Source organism: Dipteris shenzhenensis, chromosome 3, assembly GCF_047967505.1.
Source record: "Dipteris shenzhenensis isolate YYH24624 ecotype China chromosome 3, Dip_SZ_1.0, whole genome shotgun sequence".
In the NCBI taxonomy this organism is placed as follows: Eukaryota; Viridiplantae; Streptophyta; class Polypodiopsida; order Gleicheniales; family Dipteridaceae; genus Dipteris; species Dipteris shenzhenensis.
Window position 1 is genome coordinate 7,058,016 of NC_141598.1, and position 25,026 is coordinate 7,083,041.

General features: G+C 47.8%; 1 protein-coding gene across 1 annotated transcript in view; it reads right to left on the reverse strand.

The window, feature by feature from the left end:
* LOC147903294 (uncharacterized) overlaps nucleotides 1-25,026 on the reverse strand; it is a 246,534-nt gene that overhangs the window by 122,059 nt on the left and 99,449 nt on the right. The window contains exons 3-13 of the mRNA XM_087371313.1: nucleotides 19,846-19,864; nucleotides 19,415-19,528; nucleotides 19,077-19,279; nucleotides 16,523-16,614; nucleotides 3,098-3,326; nucleotides 2,645-2,843; nucleotides 2,115-2,263; nucleotides 1,947-2,044; nucleotides 1,587-1,735; nucleotides 1,409-1,461; nucleotides 1,211-1,301 (exon numbers count right to left, since the gene is read on the reverse strand). Of these exons, the coding sequence (XP_087227439.1) occupies nucleotides 1,211-1,301; nucleotides 1,409-1,461; nucleotides 1,587-1,735; nucleotides 1,947-2,044; nucleotides 2,115-2,263; nucleotides 2,645-2,843; nucleotides 3,098-3,326; nucleotides 16,523-16,614; nucleotides 19,077-19,279; nucleotides 19,415-19,528; nucleotides 19,846-19,864 (1,396 nt within the window). The remainder of the gene's footprint in view (nucleotides 1-1,210; nucleotides 1,302-1,408; nucleotides 1,462-1,586; nucleotides 1,736-1,946; nucleotides 2,045-2,114; nucleotides 2,264-2,644; nucleotides 2,844-3,097; nucleotides 3,327-16,522; nucleotides 16,615-19,076; nucleotides 19,280-19,414; nucleotides 19,529-19,845; nucleotides 19,865-25,026) is intronic.

The following is a 25,026-nucleotide window of genomic DNA, read 5'->3' on the forward strand; positions in this document are numbered from 1 at the left end:
TTGGGTGGATTCTTCACTTTTTTAGCAAGCACTTTCATCCTTGTATAAAGTTATAAAATGTTTTCTCCCACCTTCATCTTTATGGGGGATAGATCTTACACAATCATAAGCTCCTGCAAGGGGGCTCCAGCTCCAAGTGCACCAATAGCTCCAGCCATGGAATCTTGTGGGATGGTTGTAGTTTCCTTGTACTCACTATGTTCTTTGGACCACTCCTGTATCCTATCTCCAGCCTTCCTTCCTATAGGTCGACAAGGGCTTCTACAAAGTCCATGGTTCTAGTGACCTTGGACTAGGAGCATGGCTTGACTTACTGTTTTATCATAGGTAAATCCTCTGAAATCTGTGCCCCGCCCCCTTCCCGCCCTCCCCCCCAGCCCCCTATTTCGATAATGTCTTTTCTCAACAGGAATATTCTTGTCCTCTTGCCTAGCCCTTGAACGCAGACAGTACAATCTCTTATGTAAGACTTCACAGAACTGTGCCACTGCACTTTAAGACACATCAAGATAAGAAATATTGCAACTTGAGCCAATGCTTTCCTTCCCAAAGACCCTCTCACATAAAAAGGGTCTTAACATGATCAACAAAATATGTTGAGAGTTGGGTTGAACACATGTGGACGTGTTATCATATGCCGATGATCACTTGCAGAAGGAGGAGCATAATGTGCCTTAAAGGCAACCCAGACCCAAAGAATAGCGCAATACATGATCAAAAATCTAAGTAAGCAAAAAACAAAACCTCCGGCACAGATCAAACATTCCATGGAAAGAAGAAACAATGTGAATGATCAGCTCATAGCCCCAAGCCTGCACCACTCAGCTCCTCGAATTCCTCCTACTCTTTGCTCAATCCTAGTGCAATTTGAAAATGATTCCCCATATCCCCTCCCCTAGAGTGTATTTCCTCAATAGTCTACAGACTCCTCAATAGGTATCCTCGCTATTGGCCTTTCTTGTTCTTCTCCTACTACCCAATTGATGGGTCTCTGCTCTCCACTCATTTAAGTTTTCTGTAGCTATTGCATGCTAATGACATGGCTTTTTACTATCAATCGACTGAAGATCTAATTCTGTTTGCTAGAAACGTGTCTCTGTGTCCTGATGGTGGCGATCTATTCAAACAATTCTTTCGACTTCATAATTTTGTTCTTTGCAGTAGTATCCTTAAATAATCTGTACTGCCATTATATGTTTCCTAATCATACCTTGCATACCAATGTCAAAGGAAGCACTTGTTTGGCAGTCCTCTGATTCCTCCTCTTTGTTCAGTGAACAGAAATGTAGCGCACCAGGAATCTTCATCAAAACAAAATTTCATGTTAAACATCTTCTAGAAAAGTCTTTTTGATTCATATTGTATATGTATTTTCGATTCCTAGTGTATATTTAGCTGTCATATTCACCTTTGAGGGATCTACTTGGAGATCATTATCATGCTGTATAAGATCAATACCAGCTGGGAAGAGCAAGTAGTCCAGAGACTGTTAGTATGAGAACTTTCAAGGCCCCCAAAAAAGCTGAGGAAAATATCTAAGGATTTTCTCATCCACAAGCATGTTACAATAGGCAGTTAAATCTCACATCTTGAAAGTGCAACCCGAAACATGCTTTGGTCATCCATGAACGGAATTCGGGTGCTGCCAACACATTCATCAATCTCATTGTTCCTTTCTCTCTTTGAAGAATCACCCATGTCTGGGAGTAATAACTTCTCTGGATCATGTGTAAGCCTTAAAAGAATCCCACACATCCCAAATGACATACTTTGATTAGAGTGACAATGTTTCAGTTCTAAGAATATTCAGTATCCTATTTGTCAGTAGCTTCCATGAAATTTTCCGGTAAGAAAACAAGATATAACAAAAATCTCATATCTACTTCCTATGAACCACCCTGATAAAAAATGAAGAATACAAGGCAAATGCTGGAAGAAAACATTACCACATAGTTCTTCCTTTTTGGAATTGTCTTTGTAACTGAAGAAATTTCTCTACATCCTCATTGGGCAAGCTGAAATGTGTGTGGATATCTGCCTCTAGCTGTGGAATAGAGTGTTTTTCAGCCTTTCACAATTCTGAGGAAGTATGAGTACACCAAGCATAAAGCAGCAGGAACAAAGCATACATTTGAGACTTCCACATCCTCGATTTCATCCTGAATTTCCTGTTCAGTTATTATCTCTGTTGTCAATTCATCATCATCGGAGATCTCCATTGAATCTGTGCTGAGAGAATCTTTCTGTTCGGAGTGCAAATCAACTGAGAGTAAAAGGCAAGCAAAGCTAAGCTTTCATTCTAAACTGCCAGAGCAGAACAATTCTCTAAATAGCTAATATAGGCGACACCACATGGTAGAAGTCCCACAAATGGTATCACAGAATGTTGTATGTTTCATTGTGAATCCTTATAACTGTGATGGGAATTGCACATTATTGCAGTGAAAGAAAGGGCAGTAAAATATTGAAAAGAACTGAAAACTCAAATTTCTTCCCAGTTGTATGAATTACTGAAATATCTTCAACTATCAAATGAATGCCTCTTGTAGGGTACAAATCTAAGAAACATGTACATCAGCATCACAGCAATGAACCTTTCTATCACAACTCAAGCACTACATAGTCCACTGGATATTATTGTCACCTTCATGATCTGTGGTTGGTCTTAATGCATCATCTGGTACCGTCCTTGCAGGACTGACAATTGCTGAATTCAAGACATCACAGGTATCAGGAAAGTCTGTTGTTGCAAGGTTCGGCACTGCCGCAGTATACAGTGTGGACCCAAGAATAGCAGAATCGTTTGTCCCGGAAGATTTTAGAATGCTTTCATCTGCATGAACCTGTACAAGAACACAACTTAATCAATACTGGAAAAGCACAGTTCACATTTGAGAAAAATTTCTGCAGACACAATTTATTTCTATTGCTTTCACCTCTTTTAGAGAGGCCCGGAATCAGTGCCAGATACTTACTTTCTGTGTTCTGCTTCAATACAGATAAGCATAATTGTTTGGTAGTGTTCGAACCTTCACCAACATTTAGATTACCGAAGATTGCACACAATACATGTAAGAGAGAGAAATTTGAAATCCACCTCAGTAATAGATATGCCTCTTTCTCTCTGTACTTTCTCTGGTTCTGTATTTGAAGGCTCGATGTGTTTGCCTGACTGAGAAAAGTCTCCAAATCCATCTGGTGATTGAGAATCTTCACCACCAACCATCAAATCTTTTGTAATAGGCGATATAAATTCCTTGAAAGATCTTATATCTACATATTTATCATCCTCCAGATATGTTGCTTCATTGTCGTTTGATACAATTCTGCCAAAGGATTTCATAATTAACCACCTACTTTGCAGACATGCTTTTAATCCCAAACAAGATTAAGAATCTAGCCTATCAGATTTGTTTGTATCCTTCCAATCATCATCTTTACCAAGATAGAAGGATATAACACTACTCCATCAAAGGAACTCAATATGCCATTTAAAAGCATCAACATCCACTACCTTCTAAAATGGAACGCAACATCCCTCCATGGCAACAAGCACTATGCCCTAATTTGAGAACTTGGTTCCACACACTACTAAGAGACACTCATGCAAATTGTTGTAGTACGGTCTCAACCTTATATAAATTGTAATGCATCCACTGTATCAAGAGGGAGATGCTACATGAAATCCTAATGTAGAAAGCATGACAGTGGAAACCTAATGGGTTGTGTGTATATTCATCTTTTCATGAACACCGTGCGCACCCCCTCCACACCTCTCTGTCTCCAGACCCAGTCTCTTCCCACTAATTTGACATGGTATGAGTGCATTTGGTGAACTTCGACTAAGCTTGAAGGAGCAAAGATGCTGAGAGAGCTCTCCTATATGCAGTTCCCTGCTCCTCCCCTATTCGAGGTTTCCTGTCTTCTCTTCACCAGACCTCCTGCACTCTCTTGGCCCCTCCTACTTGCCAAGATCTCTCCCAATGCTCTTTTTTTCAGAGACCCCCCTTGAAAAAGGAGTGCCATAGCAAACTATCCTACCATCCTCACCCTTGAGAACTGATAGCCTAAAATGGGCAACCGTGCTCTAAACTTGGTGGAGAAAAGTATCCATAGCTTCATAAAATGCCTACTTTGATGCACGTAAGTTTACTAAATGATGGGAAAAATATGGTAAAATATCTGAATCATGTCCTGCCATTTGATTTGACACTTTTTGATTTGTCAATTAGAAGATAAAGATTGTCCAAGTTTGGCTGTTTTTGACGATCAACGATAGATTTTTCAGAATGCCATGGTCGCCTAGCTTTTTGTCACAAACCCAAATCAGCGCCCAATTTTCTAACGTTCACCTTTTTAGAAAACATTGCTCTCTCCCCTTTGTGTCCCCTCCTTGTGTACGATCCAATGTGCCCTGCCCATTCCTCCCCCCATGGCTGATTGAAGCCCCATCCCATGGTACTCTTGTTTTCCTTCCATGGCTTGTCCCCATGGGCAAGGGCAATCTCCAGTCCCCCACGGGCTATTATCAGCATCTATCCACCACACCCCCCACTAGGCTTCATCTGCCCACCTGTGAGACTCTTCTATTCCCAATGTGCATTTGTTCATAGTGCTCGCCCTGTCTCCCTGCGCTTTCTCTACTCCCACAAGTGTTCTTGCCTGCCCCCCTCCTTCCTCCTCCCTCTCCACACACACACACACACACACAAAAATGCTGGAATCTCCACACTTTTTTTTGGGGGGGAAATACATGTAGCTTTATACATATATATATATTTTAAAAATATCACTTCATTAAGTATGATTGAAAACCACAAGAGCAAGCTCTACTGTGGATGCCATGCATGAGAAGAAAATAAACAGCTCAAAAAGAGCTAACAAAAATCGAAGGTGGAGACTGAAAATGCCACCTCAACCTTGAAGAAGACTCAGAGAAGAAGGGAGATCCTCTCCAAACTCTGAAGAAGGTAGCACTCCTAGCAGTAGTTACTCTGGAGGATCCCTGCATGCTCGACCAGATGGCCATCAGAGCATGTATAGTATCAGTCCATATACTAGCCATAGACTAGAAGGGATGAACCTATGAACCCTCTATTGCCTCTGTACATCTGGCCCTCCATATACGCCATGCTGTAATGCTAGCCAGAATCTCCCATGATGTGTCTACCGAGGCATGAGCAGCTCTGAAAGGAGTGAAAGGAACATCCTGAAGGGAACATGAGTCCACAGTCGTATAATGAAGGCTGAATCTGAGTCATGTCCCTTGAAAAACACCTGAGGGCCAGTGAGAGATAACCATGCCATTGATCCCCAGGTCATGAAGAAGGGAGCTCTATGAAAAATACAAAGAATCCTAGCAACATCCTTCCAATTTGTCCTTGCCTGTGCACTCCCAAAGGCAATGCTGAACTGACTCAACTACAGTGTGGCATCGAGGACAAGTAGGGTCAGCCCCAAACCTAGATCTCCACAGGTTCACTGCAATCCCTCCATGAATAGAAAGCCAAAAGAAAAGAGTGATCTTTCTATTCCTGAGGGATTTCTAGAGCCTCCTGCAAAAGTTCCTCTGCATCTTTGCACGAATCTGAAAAGAATCCCAATGTGGAGCTTTGGAAGGCCGCCAACCTCTATTGCTGAGCTGAAGTCTCTTGGCATTTCTGACTGTGTAATGAAATAAGGGGATGCTCTTCATAGCGGGAGCATTCGTGTTTGTCACGGTGAAAGAAAATCTTGGTGGTGACCTTTGGTTTGGCCAGAGGGGCTCTATGGCAGCACCCTCGACTCCCATAGCCGTTAAGGTTCTTCTTTCCCCAGCTGTCAAGCAACAGGGTTAGCAAAAAGTTCAGTCCCTCCAAGACAAGGCGCTTGGGGGCAGAATTGTGGGCCTCACGCCTACACGGAGACAGGTGCGAGAGTAAATCCAGGTGAGCTTGACATTAGAGGGGGCAACCACATCCAGGAGGTCACCATCTATGGAAGAGGCGTTTTCCTCATCCATTTGAGCTCCCCTGACACTACCTCGACACTCGTGGAGCAAAGCCCCATCCTCCTTGGCCCGCATCTAGTTTACCTCTTTCCTTGGTATCATGGGTTCACAGTGGAGGACATGGATACGACACACCATGTTCCACGTTTTCCGATTACACTCCGCTTCCTAGGGCTCCCCAAGGAGTATCGAGCCATCCTCCCCTCCATTGGTCGGGCATTTGGCACAGTGCTCGAGTCCCCGCCAGAGTCAGCCGCCTCAGTTCTAGCAGATGATGGAGTCCCCAGGATCAGACTAGTGTTTGAGAGCCCAGAGTCCCTCCCACAGTTGATCCTCCTTGAGACCCTTGAAGGGGGCACACTTCGCCAGAGGGTGGAGATTTTCGGGCTACCAGGCCAATGTCTTCGGTGCAGACAGATGGGTTACCTCGCCAGAGATTGCCCTCATGGCCTCCCCCGTGCACCTCCCCCCCTCTCGAGTCAACAGGCCCGAGTCCAGCACCCTCTCAAGCAGGAGCAGCAGGAGTCTCAGATCCCATGGGTTATCCCCTCAGAAGGGGACTGGACCCAGGTTAAAAAGCAAAAAGAAACCAAGCAAGTAGGCCCGCAAGCACCGCAGGCAGAGGGCCAATCGCAGAGAGAGGGACAGGGTTGACCGAGAGGCCTCGAAGGAACAGCAGGAGCCACCTCCCCCAGCGGGGCAGGGGCCACCGCTCATCTAGACAATCCTCCCATTTCGGAGGTTCAGCTTCCGCACTCACTCTTGCAGCAGCAGTAGCAAGCCCCAAGAGCTCCAGATGCGGTGATGGCGGAAGCCGCAGATGCTAGCCCGACAGTGGCCGTGGAGGAGCGGATCTAGAGTGCCGGCAAGCCTGATCACTAGGGGGCCTACGGTCATCCTTATCCCTCCTCCTCCCCCTCCCCCTCCCCCTCCAGACCCCTCCCCCTCTTCCTTTCCTCCTCCCACTCCCACTCCAAGGTTCCCCCTGCCCCCTCCCCCCCCCTCAGCCCCCCCTGCTATGGTCACTCTTACCACCCGCCCCCCTCCCTCCGTCCCCCACGTCCCAACCCCCCCTCCCTAGCCGCCCCCCTCTCCACCTCCGCAACAGGTTCTTCTGCCTCGACACCCCTGCTAGCAGGCAAGGGAAATATGACGCCCCCTCCTGCTTCCTCATCGCAGCAGTCGGTCAGTTTAGAGAGGGATCCTGAGGAATGGGGCTCGTCCTCCTGGCCAGCAGCTCCGAAGCTCCAGCTTGGGCGTCCCTTATTGCCGGACTTCTAGAGGTTAGGACCCTGGAACTATCTGGAGATTCCGGACTCATATCCTCTACCACTGGAGGTAACACTCATGGTCCTTCAGCCCCGAAAGGGGGGTTTGATCAGTGTAGTGGGATCTCAGACACACCCCGTTTGGAGATTTCAGTTTCCCTCCATAGGGTTGCAGAAGTGGTCCCCAGAGGTGTTTGATGCTATTATAGGAGATCAAATAACGCATGATGGACGAGTGGATGGGAGCCCAGGGACTGGACCTTTGACGCCCATGGCGTGGAGGTGAACTTTTAGCTGAGCTTCACGCGTGAGGAGCCGGTGTGTGGTTTGGCAACAGGAGTTATCAGATTGCCGCTGGAGGCAAAGGTGGAGCAGGCATACTTCTGGCCCCTCCAGAAGTGTGCAGAGTTGTTTGGGGTGGAAGCCTCCTTCATGATGAAGCGGGCATGGAAGATCGGTATTGAGCCGGTATCCAGCCTAGTACGTCGCCGCACAGACACCAACTACTCGCCCTCCAAACCCCCGAAAAAGTCACACAAGGCAGTCATTCTAGGACAGGCACCGACTCACAGGAGAGCCTTGTTCTCGACACCCCCGTCCCCATGAGCTGGACCATAGTGAGTTGGAACATACACGGGCTCCACGACCGTGTTCGTAGTCAGCCGCTGCAATACCTAATACTCCGATAGGAGTTGCAGAGAGTAGTGGTAGGGCGGGCAGTGGACATCCTTATGATTCAACTGCAAACATCAGACGACGTCATCACCTTTTCCCAAGGAGAGGTTTGAGGAGCCACAGGAGATCCGTGAGTGGGGGAGTGACTTTGGCTTCAGATGTATATAGCGGGGCCAGACAGCAAGATACCTCGGATGTGTTGACATTACAGCAAAGTAGCAGATTGCTCCTGTCCTTGAGAGTGTTCGGCGCAAGCTTCTCTACTGGAGCTCGGCCAAACTCTCCCTAGCAGGTCGCGCCTTAGCGGCAAACCAGGTCCTTCTTGCGATGGCTTGGTATATCACCTCCTGCTGGTGCTCCGACGGTTGGTACGGAACTTCCTTTGGGCAGGTTCAGATGGCACGAGGAACGCTAGAGCTCGAGTAGCTTGGTAGCCCCGGTGATCATGCCGCAGGCACTGGGAGGGTTGGGTATCATCGATCCGGAGATGCAGAGCAGATCCCTTTTGGGCAAGTTGGTGGTTCGTGGCCTCACCCCAGGTGCAGAGCCTTGGAAGCTCCTCTTACAGCGAGGGCTTCTAAGGAACACCCCACGCACTGGGGGACAGTGGCAGCCTTCACATAGATGGATCTTCTTAGAGGCCCCCCTTACGGGGAAGGGTTCCCCTTGATGAGGAGCACATCCACCACATTGTCCTCCGATGGACAATAGATGAGATCAATGAAGCCATTAGAAATACAATCCTGTACAAAATGATAATGATTTTCAATGCGTTTCATGCGAGCATGAAAGACACGATTGTTGGCTATAGTAATGCAACTCTGGCTGTCACAGAAGATAGAGTTTGCTTCGCTATCCTGTGCATGATGCAAGTCATGCAAAAGCTTCCTTAACCACATTAACTCCGTAGTGGCTGAATTTGCAGCTTTGTACTTTGCTTCACTCGAGGAAAGAGAGACTTGCTCTTGCTTCTTACTAAGCCATGAGATACAGGCTGAACCCAATGAGAACCAATAGCCAGTAGTGGACCATCTGTCGTCAATGTCCCCTGACCAATCTGAGTCGGTGAAACCACTCAGCTCTAGATCACAATCTGAAGCATAATGCAAGCCAAGAGAGAGAGTGCCATGGACATATCTGAGAACCCTCTTTGCTACATTCCAATGTGTGATCGTGGGACAATGCATAAACTGGCACAAAAGCCCTGTGGCGTAGGCAATATCAGGCCATGTGGAGCATAGATATATCAAACTGCCAACCAACTGCCTGTACAAAGTGCCATCAAACTTTTCAGCAGTATCATGCTTACTCAGCTTGAGTCCCTTTTCCAATGGAGTAGCCATAGGCTTACAGTGCTCCATTTTAAATTTCTGCAACAACCCCTTCGAATACTTTGTCTGTGACATAGAAATCCCATCATGGGTCTGCCAAAACTAAATGCCACCAAAGTTGATGTTGACTGATTTTTTAATGACGCACAACTGCTCCTGCTCCCCGCTCCTCCTGCTCCCCTCCTCACTGCTCTCCTCGCTCCCTGCTGCTCTCCCCGCTCACTGCTGCTCCCCCGCTCCCTGCTGCTCCTCCTGCTCCCCTCCTCGCTGCCCCCTCCCTTCTCTCCTGCTGCTGCTCCTCTCCCCGCTCCCTGCTGCCTCTCTCCCCGCTCCCTGCTGCTTGCCCCCTCCCTTCCCTCCTCGCTGCCCCTCTTACCTAAGCCCTATGACAGAGTAGATTGGGGTTTTCTTGAGCGCACTCTTCTACGGTTTGGATTTTCAGATGCTTGGATCAGAGGGGTGGCCTCCCTTTACAGATCAGCCCACAGCCACGTTTTGATTGGAGGGGTAAGGGGTGACAGGTTTCAGATTTCCAGATCAGTTCGTCAGGGATGACCTTTAGCCCCCTTCCTCTTTCTTTTTAAGGTAGAAGCTATGAGTATCTTCCTTAGATCTCAGGCTGAGCTTTTTGGGCTGAGACTGCCCTTGAGACAGGAGCAGGAGCTTTTTGACTGTGAGTTGGCTGATGACTGGAGATAGAGAAAGGTGCTTGGGGAGATGTCTCAAGGGAACAAAGATTTTGCAAGCTGTGTGACCAAGAACAAGTAGAGACTGAAGCACATGTCCTCCTTACATGCACACGGTATGCCTGCATAAGGAGGGACTTTAACAATATTACAGAGGAACACGACACCCTAGCAAGCTTGCTCTCACATAGCCATATAGCCACTCTGGGTAACTATATTGCCAAGGTTCTTAAATATCGTGAATGTTGTATTAATCAATGTATTTCAAAATAATTGTTCTCCCCCCCTTCCATAAAAGGAAGGAGACACTTGTATCGTGACTTTTATGGGTCCCATGGGTCGGTATTTCGGCCCCCAGAGGATGGTAATACATTCTTCTTCTTCTTCTTCTTCTTGGCCTTGGGATCCTGGAGGTTGTGGTTATATGGAGGTGCACCTATCAGGTGCTTGCAGTGGGACCCAGGAGAGTGGGAATGGATAGATCATGGGCACCGAGAGAGGGGGATTCCCTTCTTTCGTTTCACGGTTAGTAATGCCAGGAGGTTTCAGCTGAACAGTAGGGGTTGGATTCCCTCCAGAGCCCCCCATTGGAAAAGCTTTTTCGTCACCGCAGACTTGCGTAGAAGTTTCTGGAGGAGGCTCTGGAAATCCCTCAGAAATAGAAAGATCACTCTTTTCTTTTGGCTTTCTATTCATGGAGGGATTACAGTGAACCTGTGGATATCACGATTTGGGGCTGATCCCACTTGTCCTCGATGCCATTCTGCAGAGGAGTCAGTGCGACATTGCCTTTGGGACTGCAGTCAGGCGAGGACTGTTTGGAAAGGGGTTGCTCGGATACTCAGCATCTTTCACACTTCCCCTTTCTTCATCACTTGGGGCTTGGTCGCATGGTTATCTCTTACCGGGCCCCAGGTGTTTTATGAGGGTGAGCCTTCTTCTTGGGCACTCTCAGTCCGCCGGCAGGTGATAGAGCCCTGCTCTCTACAGGATGTTCCACTTACTCCCTTCAGAGCTTCTCATGTTTCAGTGGACACCTCTTGGGAGATTTTGGCTAGCATTTCCTCTTGGCACATTTGGAGAGCCAGATGTACTAAGGCCTTGGATGGCACCCAGATACACCCATTACAGGTGTTCACGGGTATTTGGTCTGACACAGTTCACACTTTGATAGCCATATGGGCTAGCATGCAGGGCCCTTCACCGGCAGCCTCTTCTAGAAGGGCTATATTTCTTCGAGTTTGGAGAGGTTCTCCCTTTTTCTCGGAGGTTTCTACCGGATTGAGATGGCACTATCAGCCTCAATCCTTTCTTTTTGGCTCTTGAGCTTTTCGTGCATTGCATGATGTATCCCGTATGGAGCTTGCTCTAACGGTTTTTCTTTAATACTTAATAGAAGTCTCTTTTTGCAAAAAAAAAAAAAACTCAATGCCAAGACAATAATGCAATAGGCCCAAATTTGTCATGTCAAAGTTGTAACATAAAGCAGAGTGCACTGCTGTAATTTGCTGCAAATCACTGCCAGTGAGTATGATGTCATCCACATATAGTACCAACATGACCAATTCTGATTTTGGCTGTAGAACATATAGATTTGGCTCTGTATGAGTGTTTACGAAGCCCTGGGACAGCAAAAACTGATGTATCTTCTGATACCACGCAGGAGCTGCTTGCTTCAGCCCATATAGAGCCTTCCTGAGCTTGCATACCTTGTGCTCTTGTCCCTTCACCTCAAAAACTTGGGGCTGATGTACACAGACCTCCTCTTTAAGATCTACATTGAGGAAAGCAGTCTTGACATCCATCTGGTACACTGACCAACCATAAAACACAACAAGAGAGATGACAGAACGAATGGTGGTCATCTTGGCCACTGGAGCAAATGTCTCCTCATAATCTATCCCCTCCTCTTGTGCATACCCCTTGGCAATCAAATGGGCTTTGTATTTCTTAATTGTGCCATCTGAATGGTATTTCACCTTGTAAATCCATTTGGTGCCAACCACATTTTTTCCAATGGGCCCATCAACCAAGTCCCATGTGGCATTCTTCTCAATGGATTTAATCTCAGCTTCCAAAACTTTCTGCCATGCCAGATTATGCTGAGCATCCTTGAAGCTCTGAGGCTCATTTTCAGCTTCCATCACTGAGGTCATCAAAGCAAAATTGACCTTCTTCTAATTTTTCTGAGTGCTGGGCTTGGTTTTCCCCAAAGTAGGCTGATCCTTAGCATCTTGAATGGTCAACCTTATCCAACATGGAATAGATTTCTCCGTTGTACCACTTAGGGCTGCATCAACATTTTTAGTGGCCTCACGACGTTGATAATGCCTCCAAACATGAGGCTGTCTATTCTCATTAATTGGCTGCAAATCTGAAACGTTTGAGGGAGAGCGATCCTCAACATGTGGCAAGCCATCTGAACTATGAGAAGTAGAAGGGGAAGCATCAAGAGACTCCGTCTCATCATCCTCAAACTCGATGATGTCCAAAGGGGTGTCATCGTGTGGTGGCAAGTCTGCACTAGCGGGCTGCATGCACTCATTCTCAGCAAAGAGAACTTCTCTGCTGATTATTACCTTCCTGGTAGCGGGATTATAAAGCCTAAATCCCCTACCTTTTTTTTTTTCAAGAAATTTACTTCAGTAAGTATGAATAAAAACCACAGAGCAAGCTCAAGTGCGGGAGTACATCATGTCAAGCATGAGAAAAAAAAGCTCAGAATGAGCAATCAAAAATCCCAGGTGGCAGCTGAAAATGCCATCATTCCTGAAGGAGAGTCAAAGAAGAAAGGACAATCCTTCCAGACTTTGAAAAAAGCAACCCTCCTAGCAGTAGCAGTCTTGGAGGTTCCCTGTATGTTCGCCCAAAGGGCCATCAAAGTGTGTATAGTATTTGCCCAGATACTGGCCATAGTCTGAGAAGGGTGAACCTAGGAGTCCTTCAAAGCCTATGTACATCTGGCTCTCCAAATATGCCATGCTATAATACTAACTAGAATCTCCCAAGATGTGTCTACAGAAGTGTGGGGAGCTCTGAATGGAGTAAATGGAACATCCCGAAGGGAGCATGACTCCACAAGGTGTCGTCGAACAAAAAAAGCTGTGTCCGTGTCATGTCCCTCGAAGAAAGCCTGTGGACCAATGAGTGACAACCAAGCAACTAATCCCCAGGTCATGAAGAAGGGTGCTCTATGAAAAATGCAAAGTATCCTAGCAACATCGTTCCAAATCGTCCTCGCCTGAGTGTAGTCCCAAAGGCAGTGCTGCAGTGACTCAACTACTGAGTGGCATCGAGGACATGTAGGGTCAGCCCCGAACCTGGATCTCCACAGGTTCACTGCAATCTCTCCATGAATAGTAAGCTAGATGAATAACATGATTTTCCTATTTTTGAGGGATTTCCAAAGTCTCCTCCAAAAGTTTTTCTGCATCTCTGCAGAAATCTGAAAAGTATCCCAATGAGGAGCTCTAGAGGGCCTTCAGCCTCTACAACTGAGCTGGAATCTCCTGGCATTTCTGACCGTGTAACGAAAGAAGGGGATGCTCTTCTCTCAGTGCCTTGCAACTATCCACTCCCATTCCCCTGGATCCCACTGCAAGGATCTAATAGGGGAACCTCCATACAACCAAAGCCTCCAACATCCAATAGCCACGAGAACAGGGTCTGGATCAAGATACCACTATGAGTCTCTATCCATCTCCATGTATCCTGCAATCCTGATAGGCTGAAAAGGAGCCTCCAAAAGAATGTCGCTTGAAGATCTGTCCAAAAGAATGTCGCTTGAAGATCTGTGGAGTATGCCTCCTGCATGAACCTGAAAGACACGGGTATCCTCATGTGCATCCTGCAAAGCTATAACCTGCAGAGGGATACCTGTCCTCGAAAAAGCCCCCAACCAGGTGGACTCAGAAATAGGCAAATGGTATGTATCCATCCACTCCACTGGTATGGCTGCATCTATCTGCTACATCCTGGCTGCACTTCCTCTCAGGTGACTAACTGAACGAGCTCTCTGATCCTCTGGAAGCATCCTGAAAGCTTTCCAAGCACCACCGTGGATGCACGTCCCAACTCCCATCTAGACCACTGCATATAATGTGACATGCCCAGTCATCTACCATGCTCATCTAGTATGCAATCATTCCACATGACGGACGAATGTGCCATATGAGGGCGCTAACCTATTGAGAGTAATAGAGATGAGCTTCTTGTCTTCTATTTCCTCATCAATACTTGCGAGCTGATCACGTAGATCAGTGATCCTGGCAATATGATCAGTGATGGCTTGGCCTTCCTACATCTCGAGATCCTTGAGCTGACTTGTCAAGGCAATGGCTCTTGCTTCGTTCTTAACATGATACATGTTTGCCAATCTTTCCCATGCTGCCTTTGCATCCTTGCACGACTTGATAGTCGTCACAATGTGCCTCTTCACATTCGTGGCAATTAAAAACATTGCTTGGGCACTACAGCGGTCAAACTTCTTCCGCTCCTCCGTCGATGCTATGAGACCAGCAGGAGGAGCTGTAGCAGTCTGCTGTCTGCCTATAGTCTGACCCGAAGAAGCTGTGCTGGCTGTAGATGAGCCTACTAACCTCACCTCATCCCCACTAACAATATCCCATAAGCCCTTACCAACCAAGATGTTCTTAAGCATGAATGACCACAAGGCATAGTTTGGTCCATCCAGCTTATCACCCTTGGACAAATTGCCAAAACTGTCTGAAAGAGTCGACATGATGCAAAATGGGATACCCACAAGCTGCAAATATATCTGCAAAAAGAACTGCAAGTCCCAAAGGTGCAACTGGCTGCAAATGCGCCTGTAAATCCCAAACAAATGCTTGCTGCAAATGCAAAGTACGACTGGATGCTCTTAACTGCCACTAACTGCACAATGCATCACTACAAAAATAGCATAAATTAATCATTGCATTTTGCTGTAATCTGAAGTGCAATCCCAAATTGAAAATGCACAACCCAAATCTGAAATAGCGCATCCATGAGTGCTCAAATGCATCCAATGGAGCTCAAAGGCATCCACAACTACAAAGTAACTGCAAATGCACCCAACAATGCAGAGTATCTGCAAATGCACCTAAGAGTGCAAGAGTATGGGCTGCAAAAATAGTCCCGAAGCGAAATACACAGCTCAAAACACTTACTGAAAGTGCACCGTCGCCCGAACCACCTGCAAAACACCTGCAAAACAGTCCATTAACTGTGTGGGCAAGCTGGAGATGACAAAGGAGCTGAAGTGAGCCGCTTGGAGCTGAATGAAGCTGTCAGGAGTACTTCTGAACACAATACACGTGTAGGGAAGAGCTTGGAGAAGTATGGAGATGCCTGGAGCTGCTGGAACACACCCAGTAGAGGCTAGAGCTGAAAAAGATTCAGATCTGAGCAAAAACGCCAAAAAACAGCTGAAAACTACTCGAAATCACCTTCCAACAAGTCCCACGGACTTCCAGCACTGTCGCGCAACTGTATTGACAGATCCGTACAGACGTACGTACAACTGTACGGACAAAAAAGCAAAAAAAAATCCCCCTGCCTGAAATGGTGCGGGACAGATTTGTTTGTATGTGGGCAGCTCCGAAATTTCGAAAAACGTCGAAATCGGACCTCAAAAGGTCAAAAAACAGCCGCTGGACTGTTGGAGTTACCTCAAACGAAAGCTGGAGAGCTCAATGTGAGAACCAGGAACGCGCACTGGAGCACCAAGCTTGCGGGTGTCTGGAAGCAAGCGCGGGAATGGGCTCTACAGACGGAATCGCTCTGATACCAAATGTAGGAACAAAGTGGAGACAGGTTGTGAACATAAGTGAGCAAGAGTGCACACACAAGAAAGCTCCAATAGAAATGTTCAAATGAAACAATACAAGTACTTGGTATATATAGTACCCAAGTACTACTGATCAACCATAGGGTTGACTTTATGCCTACAACACCATATCTTTGTAATCTCTTACAGGAACATAGTGATGCTGAAACCATCACCAATGTTCTTTGGGAAAGTCATCAGGGAAGGTGGGAAAGGAAGCACCAGCAAATAGGGGAAAGCAGTTGGCAAGCAAGTGGAGAAGCCATGAGCAATCAAGCAAGGCTATGAGCAACAAGCAGGTTAACGACCACTCAGGCAAGGCAGTGAGCAAGCTAGTGGAGGAGGAATCGGGCAAGGTAACAAGACAGAAGAAGCAGTGAGCAAGCACCTTAAGCAGCGATCTACCAAGCGGGATAAAGAGTGATTAAGCAAGCACCTAGAGGAGCAATCAGCAGCAGGAAAATGGAAATGAGAAAGTGGGTGAGAGGAACAGGAAACTAACATGATAGAGAGGGAGCGAGTTGAAAGCCTATATCTGAAGAGACTCTCTAGACCTTTGAACATATCAACCTTCAATCAAGAGCGATTACTATATATTGTTAAGTAATTAAAAGATGCTATATGATCTCACATCAAAAGAGACCTTAATGGAATGCAAAATCTTTTAACTTTGTGTTTAACTATTTCATTTGCTTGAATGATAACAATTCATGCCATGGTCTGCAAACTCATAGGATAGCTATCACCTCTGAGAAATGTTTTGGAGAGTTTCCATTGTTTCCTTATTCAGGTTGAAACATAGTTTGTTTTCTGTTAAAAAATTTGAATTTGTGTTTAACTATTTCATTTGCCCGAATGATAACAATTCATGTCATGGTCTGCAAACTCATGGGATAGCTATCACCTCTGAGAAATGTTTTGGAGAGTCTCCATTGTTTCCTTATTGAGGTTGAAACGTAGTTCGTTTTCTGTTAAATAATTTGATTTTTCATCCAAAAAGCATTCCTGTCCAAAACAGTATGATTATATGTAAATAAGACACCACAATTGAAATGTGTTTTAACAATCCTCGCTAAGCCAAAAAACATATTATCCAAAAAAACAAGATTATATGTAAATATGACATATAAAGTGAAAACTGTTTTAAAAATCCTTGCTAAGCCAAAGAAACAGAAAGGAAGTGCTTCAACCCAACAGAAAAGACCATGTAGGTTTGACACTTTTTATGTATTCATGTTGATGAGCTCCTTCCGCAATAGGAAAGTTTTTGTTGGAGATATCATAGCCAAAGAGTGTGTGTGATGTGTTGTATTAGGACATCTAGTAGATATGTACAGTGCCACGTGTCATCTTGGGAGTTATCCAATATGCACTTGGTGCTAGTATGTGTGTGTCTAGCCTACTAAGGCTTGTACTTCACTTGTCTCATTGATAATGATGATGAATGAACGAAAGCCTTTCATGGTGTCTACATTTGAGTATCATTTCCTCTCTCCCTAGCCTATCTCTCTAACTCTCTCTCTCTCTCATGAGATAGTATAGGCAGAGTTCGCCATGACACCACTACAGACTCATGCCATCTTCCAGACAGTGACATTTATTCATAGAGTCTGGGACCTACTGCACTGGAGACTACCAAGGTTGGCCCTGGAGTTATCCAACAAACTAGCTGAGAGCAGGGTGGACACAGTATACATGTATATCCACATGGTTTGTCAGACACGGGATTTAGATGGCCAAGCTCCCTCCCTTTTAGTACAGTATGGATGCACCCCCTAAGTGGATCCCACGAGATGAGATTAACTATATCATACGATTAGATCTCCTCCAACTCCACACATCTCGGACTTTGGGGAGGAGATCAGGAGCTCCCCACCAAGATTCAGTTCTACCGCGACCACATCCTGAGCGTGGATTCATCATCAGACCCCAATATCTCGAGGATAGAGGAGTCTCACATGTACTAAGGATCGCTATTGGGCAGATGCGGGTTTCATCCCATCAACTAAGGATTGAGACAGGGAGAGCAACACGTATACCCGGAGAGCAACACGTATACCCAGAGAACAACGGATCTACATGCTATGCACACTGGGAGTGATTGAGATTAGAGAAGAGTTTATGCAGGCTGACATCTCTTTACTCTGGAACCATTCACTGGGGCTGGAAGCACCATACCATTCAAAGTGGCCATATACACACCGCTACTAGGAAGAAGCTTGGAGATGAAGTAAGGTCCACTCCACCCGCTAACAAATTTAGATTTATGTTTCAAAAACTTGCTGGAATACAAGAGAACAAATCACCCACTTTAAACTCACGACGACGGAATTTCCTGTCATGCCATGCCCGCTGCCTATTCAGCCAAACTTCCTGTGCGAGGACGGCCTCCTGTCGGTGCTCTTCTAAGGCTTCAAGATCCCAAAGCCGTTCAAGGGTGCAGGCCTCCAAGTTGTCATCCATCTCAGCAATGACCCTAGTAGTTTTCATATGAAATTCATAAGGCGTAACTGCCTCCAGGCCGTTGAAATGGTGAATATCCAGTATTGGCCTTATACCCTGTAAGCAAAAAGAGCTGCGGGAAGTAAAATATTACAATCCGCCAGAGAATTATCAACCCATTTGGTGCCATAGTCTGTGGCAACCAAGGCGTACTTGTTCCCTCTTCGAGTGGCAGGAGAGATGAATCCAACAAAGTCCACACCCCATCTATAGAAGGGGGGCACAAGGCTGAATGGCTTCAGGGGAAGGTACTCACGTTGGATAGGCTAGGGACCACAGCTCGTTGACATGAGTCACAACGGCGCACATGAGCATAGCAACCTTGGAACAACTTCAGCCACCACAATCCTGCATGCAATATCTTCTGAGCAGTGACCTCCGGGGCCATATGGGGATCGGTCTACTCCTTACTTGTTGGGTCTCATACTCTTTGCTCTGTGTGATGTGTTGTACTAGGAGATCTAGTAGTGGTTTGATGTGTGAGTGCCACGTGCTATCCCAGTATGTGTGTCTAGCCTGTAAAGGCTTATACTTCACTTGCCTCATTGATGATGATGAATGAATGAAAGCCTTTCATGGTGTCTACATTTGAGTATCATTTCCTCTCTCTCTCTCTCTCTCTCTCTCTCTCTCTCTCTCTCATACACCATGTTTCCTTGAGTTTAGCTGTTTTAAACGAGAGTCCATTCGATGAAAACCATTCCAGTATTGTAATTGCTAATCAATACTGCGACGTGCAATACGATGTACTTCAAACAAATCATCAAACAATACTGAATAGCAGCAGTAGGAAAAAACACAGGTACACACCAGATCCTTCAACACTTCTGTAATTCCAAGGTCAATAGTTTCCACCTCTGAAGAGCTTTCTGCAAATAAACTAGTCTTCTCCTTTTGAACTTGAAGGGCCTCAATGTTCTGCTCGAGCTCCTTTTTATATAAGCTAGAGTTGCTTTCACAATAGGAGTTGTAGAGCTTGTTCTTCTCGTCCAATCTCTCAGCTACAAATTTAGAAGATCATGTAAGACTGAAGTTTAAACTAGTGTCCTTCACTCCAACAACACATAAAAGTGGAAAAAACGGAAAAAAACTTGTTATCCAATCCAACCCTAGTGTATATCAGTAAAAAATTATGCCTCTCTCCAAAACCGAAATACTTTGTCTTTCCACATCTTTCGCCTTTCTGTGAAGCTTCTTTGTTGTTCCTTTGCAGTGTTTGACAGCTTCTGTTGTAAGTTTCACAAGTCCATCTGAGGTTGCAGTCACAATCAATTCTGTCAGTAAATGCTACAGCAACAACCAGGAAAGTCATCGTGGAAACATGAAATACACAAAATACAGCAAGTGGGGATTGAGGCTGAGCACATTTGTATGCAAATGTCAGAACACAGGGCATCTACAGGTGAATTGATGGAAAAAGACACACACCCCCTCCCCAACCACACACAATCGATATCTGTTTACTTGGGTGTGCATGGGTAAGTCCTAAGAAAATTACAGAAATGAAGAGGAGCCCGCAGTCAAAATTGAGTTTAATAGTTCATGCAAGAGACTGATAAGCTCTTACCTTTCATGGACTTGATAAGCTGCCATGTGCCAGACAAATACACAGGTTAGTTCAATATACAAGAACAACCACCATGCCCAAAAGATAAGAATTTTACTCTGTGAATTTTGGAAATTTCATGGGAACATATACCAAGAAACATTGAAAGAAACTTTTTAAATTCAAAAAAAACGTGCCGTACTTGGAGAAGAAAACCGGCAATTCAGGGTTACAAAGTATCTTAACATAATCCTAAAGTGAAGGAGTATGCTCTTCTCTAATAGTAATTTAACACGATAGAATCAAGTGGGAGAGCAACATCATTGAGTATTTGTCATGAAGAAATATGTTCTTCTCTAATAGTAATTTAACAAGATAGAATCAAGTGGGATAGCAACATCATTGAGTATTTGTCATGAAGAAAATCTGTAGATAACCAATGAAGGTTTTGAACTGTTGAAGGACGGGCAGGACGATCCCGTCTCCCCCTCCAAACCTTCTCATAAGCGGCAGCGCCTCCATTCCGACATGCCTGATTCTTCATCGACTTCGACCGCGAGCAGACAGTTGTTCGCAGCTCCCCATCCCTCGCCATGAGCCTACACCTCGTATCCTGGAATGTGAACGGGTTTCACTCTTCTGGCACCCGTGGTCCCAGGAAGCTCATTTTGCGACAGGAACTTCAGCCTGCAGTGATTGGTCGTTTGGATGTACTTCTGCTCCAGGAGCACAAGCTCTCTGCGGCTCATTCCCGTAGCTGCGGGAAGGTTCTCCCTCGACGTTCCTACACTTACTGGGAGCCCTCGATCGGCGCACAGGGGAGGAGTGGGGGTGTCTGTACCTCCGTGTGCGAGCAGTTAGCCCAGGGAGTTTTCGGTCATGGCACGTTGATCCCAGGCCGAGCCCTTTGGGTAGGCCTGGATTTGGAGGGATCCAAAATTGGAATACTCAACATTTACGCTCCTACAGACCTCCGATGCAGAGCCACTTTCTGGAGGACACTTACAGGGATTCTTCCAGTCATGGATTCCTGGATTGTTGGAGGTGACTTCAACAATCTGGAGACATTGGAGGACCAGCAGGGCAGAGGTCCGGAGTTCACAGGTATGGCTCAGGCAGAGCAGTCAGCTTGGGACTCCTTCATCTTCGCGACAGGAGGTAGGGACAGTTGGAGAGACCCGTCCTTCCGGCGTTGGCACGGGAGCCTGGACTTCTCTTGGGGCTTCCGCAGGGAAGGAGGCAGACTCCTGGAGAGGCTTGATAGATTCTATGTCAGTGATTGGGCCATCAGTAGAGGCGGTCAGGCGGGTATAGTTCCAGGGACGACACTTTCCGACCATGCGCCGGTACTCCTCTCATTAGATTCGGCAGCCCAGACCCTTCCCCCCCGGTCATGCACGATTCCCGATTCTATTTTCTCGAGGGAGGACGTGCGTAGCAGTATTTGCAGTCTTTGGGACAGAGATTGGGGGGAGTGCACGGATTTGGTGGACTCAGTTGCGCAGGCTCTGCAGGAGTCCAGCCAGATCTGCCAGCTAGCAGCCCTACAGGTTCGACAGGAGTGGTGGAGTAGAGAGAGAGCTCTTCGGAGGGACCTCGCATCCATTCAGCGACTCCAGCAGGCTTCCCCGGGCTCGGAGGAGCTTCGGATCCAGGCCCTTCGAGCCAGAGCCCTCCTGGAGGAGACACTCCAGCGCCGCTCAGAGTTTTCCTATCACGCCTCTCTCTACTTCTGGGCCCAGAAGGGTGACCGGATGTGCAGGGAGTTCTTCAGGACGCATGGCCAGAGAGCTGCAGGTGATCAGCTTCGGAGTCTCAGGACAGCGGATGGTCACATCGTTACGGATTCGGGGGAGGTCCTGGGGTTGGCCACTGACTTCTACAGGACCCTCTTCCAGCAGGAGCCGCTTGCCCCTCGTGCTAGTCGTGCCCGTGAGGAGGTGTGGAGGCACATTCCATCCCTGGTCCAGCCTAGCATGCAGGCGATGTTGTTGGCGCCGTTTACCTCGGATGAGATGCTGGAGGCCTTGATGGCTATCGACGGACAGAAATGCCCAGGAGAGGATGGGCTTCCCCGAGCTTTCTTCACGTCCTTCTGGGACCAGATCCATCAGCCCCTCCTTGTAGCTCTGCAGGGGATTTTCAGCAGCGGTTTGATGCCAGAGAGCCTCTCTTCGGGACTGATTTGCCTCATCCCGAAGGGAGGAGATAGACAGGAGATCCGCCAGTGGCGTCCGATCACTCTCCTTACTACTGCCTACAAAATCCTCGCCAAGATGATCAGTGCCAGAGTTCGGCCTCTACTCCCAGACCTCATTCATGACACTCAGACAGGCTTTGTCCAGGATCGCAGTATCTTGGATAATGTCTTCACCTTTTCAGAGGCGGCGGAGTGGGCTCAGCACAGTGGATCACACCATGCCATTCTACTTCTCGACTTTGAGAAGGCCTACGATCGCGTGGACTGGGCCTTTTTGGAGGGGACTCTGGAGCGGCTAGGTTTCCCGGCAGGATGGATTGAGGGTATCTCAGCTTTGTACAGGACAGCGTCTAGCAGGGTCATCATTGGAGGCAGGATGGGTGAGCGCTTTAGCTTGGAGAGATCAGTGCGTCAGGGTTGCCCCCTTGCTCCTTACCTGTTTCTTTTCTTCGCCGAGGCCATGACTTACTACCTTCGGGCGAGGTCTACCGGGATCCGGGGGGTTCGCCTTCCACTTCGGGAGGACACGGAGCTTCTGGACTCGGAGTACGCAGATGATACAGCCCTTTATGTCCAGGACGATGAGAGGATGCTAGAGAGGGTGCGGATGGCCTTGGAGGTCTTCTGCTCGGCCGCTGGTGCGAAAATCAACTGGAACAAGTCAGTTGGTTTTCTCACAGACCCTGGGGCGTGTTCTCAGTGGGGGCGATTTCTGGGTTTCAGATGGATTCCACGAGGACAGACAGCTAGATACCTTGGCTTCCAGGTTGGCCTAGACATCATGCCAGCTCAGCAGTTTCTCCCAGTGCTAGACTCCATCCGACGGAAGCTGGCTTTCTGGAGTACTGCTAAGCTGTCTCTTGCAGGTCGTGCCCTGGTAGTTAACCAGGTCCTTCTAGCCACGGCTTGGTATGTGGCTTCATGCTGGTGCTTCTCGAGATCCAGTGTGGCACAGCTCAGGAGGTTGGTTCGGAACTTCCTTTGGTCTGGGGAGGATGGTCTTAGAGATACCAAAGCCAGGGTTGCTTGGCAGACAATCATTCTTCCGCAGGCGGAGGGTGGCCTGGGGGTTATCGATCCAGAGCTTCAGAGTCAGGCCTTGTTAGGCAAGCTTGTCATCCGCGGTTTGACCCCGGGGGGGTAGACGTGGAAGATGTTACTTCAGCAGGGAGTAGGCTCTTGTGTCCCGCGCCGAGGTGGAGAGTGGCCACCGTCCCTCCGGTGGATCTTCACTTCTGCCCCGCTCACTCAGCCCCGTTCTCCACTCGTTCGTAGCCTCCTCATGGTTTGGAGGCGGCTCCGTCTCAGTCTCATACAGTCCCAGCCCAGCTGTCAGGAGGAGATCGATCGCCAGCCGCTCGTCTGGAATGGGCAGGTCAGAGACGCCGAGGGCCTTCAGTTGGGGGAGAGATCACATATCAGGTGGGACGGCTGGATGAGGGGGCCAGCCCGGTCCCTTCGAGTTTGGAGGGATACGTACAGACATCTGGAGATGACCGATCTTGCAGTCGCAGCTAGAGGTGCACGTGGAGTCCAGGCGAGACGCACGGAGATTGACGGAGCGATCCCAGCCGCTTGGTTGGCTCCACCTGAGCCTCAGGTCCTCATGCCTGGAGACACCCGTTGGCTGGGACAGTTCACCCCCCGTGGCATCCCACTGGTGGTCGCAGGACGTTTGGATGACTCCTCTATCGCCTTCTTCGCGGTTTCAGGGGATGGACGACTCAGGAGAGAGGATGCGCTCATCGACCCCCTACTCCCGTGGCAGAGGGTTAGGGTCGTAGGCCTTCTGGGGAAGGTCTGGCGTACCGACCCTAGTATCGAGCAGGACCAGTTGCAGCTTTGGCGTCTTTGGCTTTGGGAGGGGCGGGCCTTGTCAGAGCTTGAGTGGGACCCAGGAGAGTGGTGGTGGCCAGAGATTGTGACAGGACAGGGACCAACTTCCTTCTTCGCTTACAGCACGACTCTGGGCAGGCGAGTTCTCGGGAGGATGCAGAGCCGCCCCCCCACCCAGCGACCTAGCTGGTACGCACAGGGTATTTCCAGGTTCTTTTTGCAGGCATTCTGGAAGGCCTTGTGGGAGAGCTGGCGGCCGCGGAAGATCTCATACTTCCTGTGGCTTCTTGCCCACAAAGGTCTTCCTGTGGGGAGCTGGTTGAGGCAGATAGGCCAGGACGGTTGCTGTCAGATTTGCCATGCGGATGAGGAGTCACCAAAACACTGCCTGTGGAGCTGCACGCGCGCCCAGGAAGTGTGGAGGTGGACCTTTGGGCTTCTTACCCGCGCAGCACCAGAGCTAGGAGTGATCACTTGGGGCGCGTTCTGTTGGTGCAGCACCGCACCTGGTCTTCATCACTTGTTCGAGGCATGCCAGCAGGACCCCACCTTCCTTATCACACAGGGGACGTGGGGGCCGCTCAAGGGTATCCCACAGCACTAGCAGAGGCTGATACAGGAGTTCGGGAGAGGCAGCCAGTCTGGGAGATTATCAGCAGCATTACAGGATGGCACATCTGGACCTCGCGCTGCGCGCAGATCCTCGGTGGCACCTCCTTATCGACTGCCCAGATCATGGCGGAGATATGGAGTGAGATTATTCATACCCTCAGAGGACAGTGGGACCAGATTCAGGGAGACTCCCGGGCTGGTCAGGAGAAGCGGAGACGCTTCCTCCAGGCTTGGGACACACAGAGCCTCTTCTTCGAGCAGACTACGCAGGGCCTTCGGTGGCACTACTCACCACCCCGATGGCTGTTCATTCACACTCAGCATATCCCTCCGTGAGAGTATGATTTATTATGCTACCTTTTAGGGCTGCGTCCGGTTTGTGAACGCAGCCCGTCAGCTATAAGCTGACCTCTTGTATTTTGTTCTCGAAGTAATATAATTAGCACTGTTTTTTCGGCAAAAAAATGAAGGTTTTGAACTCATTCTCATACAATAGTTTTGGGAGAATGGAAAATTTGTGACAACCCACTACCCTAAGGAACATAGCCACCGTC